Raw genomic sequence first — 11,115 nt, 5'->3', positions numbered from 1 at the left:
TCATATTAATCATAATAAATGATAAATAATAATAATTTTGATAATAATAATAAAATATTATTTGAAAATACTGATAATGATAATTGTATATGAAACTGTTAATATTGTTAAATATTATATTAATAATAATAATAATATTAATTAATACTAATGTATTATTATTTACAAAAAAATTGTTCGTGAATCGTCAGAATTTATCGAAGTTAAATGAAATCATGTAGAGATTTTGTTTAAATTTTGTCGAAAATTTTCGGGTTGTCATACATGCCCTTAACATAACAATATTAATTTCTTTAAGGATAATAGGAATGTAACCCTTGAAACTACATTCAAGCATATCATATGCAACTTAATTAATACGTTTTAAAATAAAACTATCGTGAATAAATATGGATATAAAATATCCAGTTTAAGCAAAGAGAATCATTATTAAATAATAAAATTTATACTTCATAATTTATTTAATTGATTTCATAAATTAATATATTGTAAGATTAAATAAATTTATTTTTTCATATTCCTTTTACTTAATTTTTAGGATATTAATTATTAAATAAAATGTCTCTTATTCAAATGAGGTGAAGTATAATAAATAGTAAAAAAAATAAAAATTCACAAAAATGACCTCACAAACTCTAGTTTGTGTTTTATGCGATTTGTCAATGGCCATGACCTGATTTTTTCGATCATGAGCTAGAAATTGGTCATTCGCATATCGCAAAATTCAATTTGTATATAGGAAATTATCATTGCGATTTGGGAATAGTAAATGACAATGGATTGTGACAAGTTTACTGAAAAACGTTGAAATTTCATTACTTTTGATTCTTAGCTTTGATTTAGTCATCATTTTTTTTAATTTGTGTTTTTTTCGATATCTATATGTTGACAAATCTAAAAAATACGGTGACTGAATCGAAGTAAAGGATTAAAAGATATGACATTTCACAATTTATAGACAATATGAAATTTAGCCCAATCGCTTGCGTATTGCGACAGTTTTTTGCACATTTTGTTTAGGGCTTGGTATTTTTGCTCATTTTGTTTACGAAATATCATAGTTAATTCGCTAAAAGAAACTTTTATTATGTAACAACCCAACCCGTATTAAAACCGGCCCAATAAAATTTTTCCTTTTAATACGCTTTAAATAATACTTTAGTTAATTGTCCAAACGGACATACACGACCCGACTTGTTTAGTTTCCAACCAAAACCGAGCATGGTGATTTGGGACTACGCTACCCAAATCCTAATCGAGTACAAAAGCAAGATCTTCTAAAGCAACCTAGCCAAGATCTCTAATCCCCAAGCTCACCCTAGCCGCTAAGCATGCGAACCTATAAAAATATCAACAACGAGAGGGTAAGCTAACGCTTAGTGAGTGGAAATATACTACATACATATATATGCATAAAATGGACACGCCACAAAATATCAAATACCGCATACCGGAGCATCCAAGCATAAAGGCAAGCTAATACGAAGCATACCGTACGATCACTAAGCAACGAGCTAAAGATACATCAACAAAATATAAGTTCACCTACGACGATATGAACAACGCCAATAAGCTACACCCGAAGGTTTAGCTACACCACAACAATACATTAATATATATATATATATATATATATATATATATATATATATATATATATATATATATATATATACAACAATACGACAAACATCGATGTTCACAACATCCATAGTACTCAAGATCTCATGGCTAGCCCAACGAATGGTATCGTCAACATCAAACTTAAATCCCATTCGCCTATATTAATGTGGTATCGTCAACACCGAACTTTAAACCCACATATGAGGTATCGTCAACAACGAACTTTAAACCCTCATCAACGTCACTATAATAATCGTATGGCATCGTTAACATCGAACTTTAAGTCCATACGTATGAGGTATCGTCAACAACGAACTTTAAACCCTCATCCACAATATAATATACTCCAGGGTATGGTATCGTCAACAACGAACTTCAACCCATACCCCACAAATAAATAACTCATATACATACGTATATAATTATTCCACTCACAAGCCCATGTGATAATGTACACACGAAGTGTGCACCTCGCCAAAGGTGGTCAACCAAAACGCACATCCGTGCTAATTGGACATGTACACAAGTCCATCAATTCCACCTATATGTGAAGTGAGCTCTATAACCGAGAACCACTTCACCCGACCTGCGTCCATCCTACACATACATATGCATATAGGATATTAACACTCACCTTGTCGCCTTGAAGAATGCTTCCAAGAATCCGCAACTCGTCAATGGAAAGTACCTATTCCATTATCACAAATTCAACAACACACTTAGATTGGATTTACAAACCAACCCAATTTGACACTTAGTGCAAATTCGACCCAAATGCACCTCCAAGTACAAACCGCGCCCAAACTAACCAATAATCACTAACACAAGTGATAATGGTCCTAATATGCCAATTAAACCCGAACACAAGTGTTAAACACTTATCGTTCTCAAAATCGCCCATAAACCCTAATTTTGACCCATAAGGTCAAAATCTCACCATTTACAAGTTTTGACACCAAAACATGTTTAACTCGGTTTTATACTTCAACTTAATCCATTTTAAGTTTACAAACCTCATTGAATCGACATTCGGGTTATAATCCTCAACAAACCCTAATTTCTACTCTAGTCAAAGTTAGTCAACCACAAGAACCCTAAAAGTCTCCAAAACATCAATAATCACTAATACTAGTGATTATACACCATCCTCAAGTCTTAAACATGGTTAAATCATTAACCAACCCAAAACCCGCCTCTAACACTTACAAACCCGAAAATGGGTTCCATCTATGAATCATACAATCAAAAGCCCCAAATTTGAATGATGAACACGAAAATGAAATTCGGAGTTAGAGCTTACCACTAGTATCACCGTGTAGCTAAGAACGAGGAGAACAAACTAGTCAACTACGCCAATGATCAAATCCCGCTTCTTCCTTTCCAAAAATCCCTTTGAAATCAAGTGGGTGTTTGAGTTTTGAGAGGAAAATGAAAAGAAAAGGAAAATGAAATTAGAAAATGAAATGAATGGATGAGGTTAAAGCCTCAAATCTGGCTCAAACGCGAAAAGACCAAAATGCCCTTGCTCCTCATTTAAAATTACACAAAACCGGCACCAGTTTACCCGTATTGCCGCGCCGCGACGATTGCCTTGAACTGGGATCATTTTTAAACGAACTTCTGGTCTGGATTTCTTCGAAACGCCGCGCCGCGGCCCTCTTTGTCGCGCCGCGACACCATGCCCTTTCTGATTCATTTTTCTCGCGTACAACTTCAACACACGAATAAGTCTCGAACCTTTCATCCACTAGTCGTACGTACACTTTACACCTATAAATCATGTACGGGAAAAAACGGGGGGTTACATATTAATGTACCATAATAATAATAATAATATAATAATAATAATAATAACTAGAATTAACCACCTGAGCATAGTGCAAATGGTCACTAAGTTACCAACAAAGTATGAGACTTTGGTTCAATTCTTTGTATTAATTCAAGATTGAATTAATTGGACTCATGATTGGAGGAGACATCAATGTATGCAATTCATTCGGTTACGGGTCTTGTCGCTTGGAGGCTCGTAACACATGGATTTTACTAGCTAACAATTATATTTGTTATAATTATTTTAATTAATAATTAATTATTTAATTATTATAATTTATAATTATAATTATAATTTATTTAAAATTATAATTTATAATTATAATATAATAATAATAGTAATTATTATTATTAGGATTTATCTAATGTTAGCCCTAAGGGCTATGTTTAAGTGAAAAATTGATGCATAAATAATAGTATAAAAGAGTTAGTAAGGTGGTTATCAATGGTGGTTACTAACAAGTTACAAGTGATTAATGCATGTCCTAACATCTTAAGCATAACCCTTAGGGCTATGCTTAGAAAAATCCTTATTATTATTATTGTAATTATAATTATAATAATTATAATTATTTTAACATTTAACAATTAACAATTAACAATTACAATTACAATTACAATAACAATAACAATAACAATTATTGATGTTATTGCTGCTCTTTTGGATCGATCGATCAATAAAAATCAATTCCTTCAAATCTTACGAAGTGCAGTATAATAATATCATCAATCATCAATCAACAACAAGATAGATAGAAAGTAATAAAAGAAAAGACATTGATCTCCTCCTTTTGCCTTCGTCTTTAAGCAATATTATCATTATCAATCTTTCTTATTCTCAAATCGAATCAAAAATCAAATATCAAATTCCAGCGAACGGTGGACTTGAATTGAATTCAAGTACAGTAATTCGTAATACTGACAACAGCAATTACAATTACACACTTGTACCAAACATCATTCCACCTGTCAACTTCTCACTTATATTTTCTAATTTTGTCTTCTACTACTTTGGTCTCTCCGATCGATCTGATCAAAAACCCTAGCTTGCTTACTCATTCAATACAATCAATCAATCAAATTGATTGTATTGTTGAAGATATAAATTGATCGGAAATGGAACGTCGTACAAGTCCTCCGAAACATAGGCACGATGGGACTTCGCCCTTGCCGTTAGGCATGGATTGGAGCCCTCCCCCTAAAAAATGGGTACTTTTATTGTGTAATTGAATTAAATTCTAAATTACTTAATTTCATTCTGTTTGATTGAAGAATTGAGTTTATTTATGCTTGTTAAAGTTGAATTACGCGGTGATTATTTGATTAGATGCGATTGATGTTTTGGAATTTAATGTTATCAGAGCTCAATCTATGTGTTGTAATGTTGAGACAATTAACTGATTGATGTTAGTATAGTGAAACTGTGAAAATTTTGCATTTTTATCTTGTAAAGATATAAGGAAGTAATGAGGTTATATGGTAAGATGCTCATTAGTAGAGTTTAACGTATTTAAGGAAGCCGTTTTCAACTGTGAGTCATATGGGGATGATTGTGTTACATTCAGTAAGCAAATTCTGTCAGTTATTATTTCTATGTAGGGATACAGTTTATCAGAATGCCTTAACTGAACAATAAGAATCAGCTTTAATAAATGCTAGTTTACAAGATCATGTGTCACAGTAAACATTATGAACGTGATGTTAGTTTTGTTCTTTTTGACCTGAATGGATCTTGCATTTGAGTTCTTCTATGACGTCGTACTTAATGTATTGTATTAGTGTAATTGCAGTTCTCGTCAAGCTATTTCTAGTCATTTTTCTGTTTGTAGGGGTATTGTCATTTAACATATAATATACTTTATCCAGTTATTTATATTTTTGCTTGCTAGTCTTGTGTTAGTTCCTGTCTCAAAATTGTGTATTGTGCAGAATGGGCGGGACACAGTTTGGCCTCATGATCCTTGCACAGGATGGAGTTACTGCATCACGATCCCAGCCTGGGTTGTTCTTCCAAAATCTAGAGACTCAGACCCCGTTGTGGTACACATTCATAATATCTAAGTTTTTTCAATCTTACACAAGTAATTTCATGTATTCCTTCTTTCTTCAAATCTACATAGTTACCTCTGATATACAATGAGTAATGCAGTAGTCATCTAGGAAATAGATATAGCTTTGGTGAACAACTTTGAATGTTGCTGTTAAAAAAAAAAAAATAGATATAACTTTGGTGAATAACTGTATCCGGGTGTAATGGTGTTGCCAAAGGAATTGCTAGAATTTTTTTAGTTCTGTTTCAGTCATGGTAATCGTGAGGAATAGAGCCTTTGCTGAACAGGTGAACAATATATATGAGAACAAAAACTATATAATTGAAATAAAACTTCCTTTTTAATGCACGTATGAAACTGTGCTTGTGCTTAACGGTAGGCATATCAATTATAATTCTGTCATTGAATATCGCTATCTATACCAATTTATTATATTCAACAAACAATTTAAGGCACTTTAACTCATTTCTGTATCGCACTAAAGTGGTGTACCTAACACAACATGGTTTCTCAGTTTCCCATCTTGAAATTTCTGTTTATCTCATAGGTATCGATTTTTGACTATCATTCTGTAAATCCACAAGAATACAATTAACTCATCTATTCATATTGATTTGTGATAAAATCTTACTAGAAGTCATTTTTAAATAGATTTTAATCTTCAATACCCCAAGTTGGCTTGGTTAGATCAAGTAAATAATATTATAGTACTGTCAACTCTTTAACATGTACAGTAGTATGTACCGGGAAAACTTCAACTAACCATATATGGAGTATATATCTTTTAAAACTTTATCTGTTCTACAATTAGAGCAATTTCGTAAAATTTGAAATTAGTAAGCATAATTATGTAGTTTCATCTTGTATGAACAATTCCATTTTATATCATGAAACCTGTTTTAGATTGAATAGAGTTTGGGACCTTAGTTCTTAATGTATCAATTCTTCAAACTAGGCTTTTACTGCAAACCTGTCTTTTTGTTGACTTGGCCTATTCTTGTGTATATTTTTTAACTTGCTTCTTGGTAGAACTTGATAATTTACATAATGCATATGTTCACTTTGTTCTTTGATTAAGGTTTATTTCATATTAACACATTTAGGACAGTTCTACAGGGTTGTGGTTGGTATGCAATCACCTGAAGGGGTCACAACAACACGTGCAGTGTTAAGAAGATTTAATGATTTTTTAAGGTTACTTGCTGCTGTAAGTACATTAACTTTTCTTATATCATCTGTTGTGCTTGACTTAACAATAACCATTTAATATAAATATATAATGGGAAGTAATTCAAACCCTTGTTTTGAGATTTGAACCGGCAACCTTATATTTGGTGTTCGTGTTCTCATTATGATTTATTTTACCTCTGAACTTAACTTTTGCAGCTTAGGAAGGCATTTCCCAAAAAGAATCTCCCATCAGCACCACCAAAGGGATTATTGCGGCTAAAAAGCCGAACATTGTTAGAAGAGGTAGTTATCGTCTCTGTAGCCTTACCTATACCTATACATATAAATATTAAACAAATGACACATTTTTAAATTGACATAACATTTTTGCCCATTAAAGACCTTCACAAAATTGTTGTGATAATTAAAAGAACAAGATAAAAAATGTCCATCACAACTCTTCAACTTTTTTCAACTGATATATCAACTTAAAATCTGAATCGAATATGTTTCATGTGTTTCCTATTATGCAGCGACGTTGTTCTTTGGAGGAGTGGATGACAAAGTTGCTATCTGACATTGATATATCGCGAAGCATTGTAGTCGCATCATTTCTTGAATTAGAATCTGCTGCTCGTTCTGGTATGTAATTGCCTGCTTCACCTCATATAACATAAACTAGAGGTAGCAATTTTAAGAGACACTTAGGGCTAATTTCGTGTGTGCTCTATCTTAAATTCATCAAAATTTATAAAAAAAAAATTGAGCCAAAAGTGGAACTTCAGATGAGCTCATTTTGACTCCTAAGATACAAACCTGTTACCCAACCTCCCCGACCTGCGCATCATGTCACCTCTAACATAAAACCTTTTAACAAACTTTACTAAATTCACTAAAGACATAATTACTGAGATAGTGCCTGTGCTTTCACTCAATTTGCTGAAATAGTCCCTAGGGTTTAATTTTGATCTACTTGGTCCTCGTGGTTTTCAAAATGATGCTGAGATAGTCTTTTTGTTACTAAGATAGTCCGATAGTCCTTGTGGTTTCACCAAATTGCTGAAACCACGGGGACTATCACAGTAACAAAAGGACTATCTCAGCATCATTTTAAAAACCACGAGGATTATCTCCGTAAAAAAAACCTTAGGGGCTATTTCAGCAATTTGGATGAAACCACAGGGACTATTTCAGTAATTATGTCTTTACTAAATTTCTGATAACATATATTACATTCTTTGGCAGCATTTCAAGATGAAAACGCACAAATAGGACAAGGAAGCCGTTCAGTGAGTAATGCCGATTCCATGGCTTCTGGTAGTTCACCACTTACACCAGATTACGGTAGTGATACTGCTTACGAGACTTCAGAAATTGGAACTTCAAGCGTAGGACGCGATAACGTATCCGAAGCAGGTACAGAAGATTTATCGTTAGACGAAGATTTGACCAGTCCACTAGAAAAACTTGTCAAACGCGGTATGTCTAATATTGACGAGGGCTTGTTAATGGGAAACGCTATATTAGAGCAAGTAGAACGGTATCCAAAGCATACAATGCATGCTAGAGAGATTAACCAAGTTATGAGAAGTGGTGACAAAAATGGGAATGGTAAGTTAAGTGGGACCCATGAGAAGGTTTTGAATGGGAGTTTAGGGATGGAGACGAGTTCGTTAAGAAAGAGTGTGTCATTGGATATGGAGATTTCTGGTTCGGTGGGAGATGAAGATGGTTCTTCGAGTGATGTAAACTTAGTTCTTCCATTAGGGCATCAGCAAAAAGTCAATAGGGTTCTTATTAGTATGCAGAGGAGATTGGGAACTGCAAAAACAGACATGGAGGATCTAATATCAAGATTGAACCAAGAAATTGCAGTCAAAGATTACCTTACTACCAAGGTATGTTAAATAATGCTGCTCGTTTATAAATGCTTCCGTTCATTCTTAAGTGGAATATATCTAATCTTGTACTTGTTATTATATAGTCATGTGATTTAAACTTGTAACTTTCTTCTAAAGCTTACACTGTTGTCATTGCTTTAAGTGGTTTGTGTCAAAATGGGTTACCTATGGATGGGTAAGAACTGCCCCTTTACCAGCTACCCATGCATGTAAGGTCCTCTACTTACTAGTGTAGTGTAGTGTGACACATAAAAATACATTATTTTAATATTGGGTTGGGATAACTTTATAGATTGATTAAAATTGCCCCTATACTGGCTACTCATAATTCAAGGTTCTCAAGTTACTAAAGTGATGCAAAATAAATTGCATTATGTTCTATCTTGTTCGTGCATGAGATCTATTCATGGTTTGTATTGCTATAAGACAAACATGGTGAATTTGTAAAGCCCTAGCTCTAACAATTGTTTTGTGGAAATAGATAAAAATTTCAATGATTTTCATGCAGTAATCAAAAGTTCATCACATTAAACATGATTATATAATACTTCAAACTGAAACGCCATGTATATTTGTAGGTCAAGGATTTGGAGGAGGAACTTGAGACCACCAAGTTGAGAAGTAAAGAAAACCTTCACCAAGCGATTTTAATGGAAAGGGAAAGAGTTACTCAAATGCAGTGGGATATGGAAGAACTTAGACGCAAATCACTAGAAATGGAGTTCAAATTGAAGTCTCAACAGGTTTCATGACACTGTTGCTTTTATTATATGTATGAACTGGATATGGCAGAATGGGCAGGGAGGGTGGGATGGATAACGGGTCAAAGTGGATAATTATTTGGTCAGTGTTGAATGGGTCTGATTGACCTGATACACTTTCTGTCCAACTTCTTTTCTTTTGTAGCATGTGACTCAACAATAGTTTATATTTTTTTGTATAATGATCCAGGGTGCTCTTTTTACATTGAAGAGGTCGACTTTCGACCCATATGATCCTTTTCCTTTATATCTGAATTATTTATTTGACCTGTCAGTACGAAAACACACACCCAGACCGACCCAGTTACTAACTGGGTCAAATATTCTTCATGTAGATGTAACTTCATTGTTGTATGAAAAATTGACTAGTGAAAAAATTCCAGGACGGTAAGCAAGAAACAGAAACACCAAAAACATCCGTGATCGAAGAAAAAGATGGATTATTGCAAGAGCTGGATAATGCTAAAAACAAGTTTGAGCAACTGTTGAAGAAACATCAAGAACTAGAAGTTAAATCAAAAGCAGATGTCAAAGTTCTTGTTAAAGAGGTTAAATCCCTTAGAAGTTCACAAGCAGAATTAAAACAGCAACTAAATCAATCACTTTTCGAAAAGTTAGATACAGAGGTATTTTATTTTGTTTATTTATAATTAAATAATTAAAGTATGTAAAACTGCAAAACGTGATATACTGTAAAAAATTGTATGTTTATAAAATTGTGGTGTACAGAAATTACTCCAACAAGAAAAACAGAAATTTGAGAAGGATGAAGTTGCTAGATTAAAGTTGCTGCATGAATGTGATGTTCTTCAACATCGGCTTCGTGAATGCAGCATGAATTTGGTAAATGAAAGTGAAGAAGATAAACTAGTAATTGATTCTCCATCAGTGCAAGATGCTTTAGAACTTGTAAAAATATCTGATGGGCGTATTGAAGCCCTATTTGCACAGGTACATTTCAATTCGCATGTTATACCTGATACACAAGTTCGAAATTTATCTCAATTGGTTTTTTCTGCAGGCACAAATATTAGCTCAAGATGATAATGTGGATGCTTCAACTGCTGGTGATATGAACGATGATGATGATAAAATTCCAACAAATAATAAACTTAGGAAGATTCTGTCAGAGATTCTTGTAGATAACATCAATCTAAGAAGACAAGTGAGTCGTCTTGTTCATCATGCTCTCAAAGCAGGCGTTGTAACAGCAAAAGACATGGAAGTCCCTTTAGAAAATACTCTAGAAAGTGAGACATTAGATACAAGATGAACGTATGGGTGAAAACTGTACATACATCGATACATAAATATAGCTATAGTGTATGGCGTTCTACTAATATTACGTTACCTTTGTGGGTAATTTGAAGACTTGTTTTTTTAAAAAGTTGTATTGGCTGGTTATTCAGGCAAATATCTTTTAAGCGCACGTATACTGGATTGTATGGGGCTTTATTTGATATGATTACCATGTCAAGATTTTGCACTAAGACTACCATTATTGACACGTGACAAACATAGCTGCATTTTAACTTCCATTTGTGCATTACAATTATATGCCACTTTTTTAAGTTTATGTTAATCTTTACATAAATGAATGACTTGAATGATGCTAGCTTTTAAGTTTATGTTAGCCTTTAGACTATCAATAACAATGAGTGCTGGGGTGTGTGTTAGCCCAACACGCCACTAGCACACCACTACAAGGCGTGTTTGTGTGTGTTGGCCGGCGTGTGTGCTTCAAGAACAGAGAGGAAATGCAGCGTGCAACTATTTTTC

At 33.4% G+C, this 11,115-nt stretch overlaps 1 protein-coding gene across 1 annotated transcript; it reads left to right on the top strand.

Moving 5' to 3' along the window:
- The first annotated feature begins 4,214 nt into the window (after positions 1–4,214).
- LOC139857277 (PX domain-containing protein EREL1-like) lies at positions 4,215–10,826 on the top strand. The gene is made up of 10 exons (XM_071846013.1): positions 4,215–4,662; positions 5,383–5,493; positions 6,613–6,711; positions 6,891–6,977; positions 7,208–7,316; positions 7,920–8,572; positions 9,154–9,318; positions 9,720–9,962; positions 10,066–10,287; positions 10,358–10,826. The coding sequence occupies exons 1-10, from the start codon at positions 4,570–4,572 to the stop codon at positions 10,607–10,609; spliced, it is 2,034 nt and encodes a 677-aa protein (XP_071702114.1). The 5' UTR covers positions 4,215–4,569; the 3' UTR covers positions 10,610–10,826.
- Positions 10,827–11,115: the final 289 nt, after the last annotated feature.

This window comes from Rutidosis leptorrhynchoides, chromosome 7, assembly GCF_046630445.1.
Source record: "Rutidosis leptorrhynchoides isolate AG116_Rl617_1_P2 chromosome 7, CSIRO_AGI_Rlap_v1, whole genome shotgun sequence".
NCBI lineage: Eukaryota > Viridiplantae > Streptophyta > Magnoliopsida > Asterales > Asteraceae > Rutidosis > Rutidosis leptorrhynchoides.
This window is presented reverse-complemented; position numbering and strand designations above follow the sequence as displayed.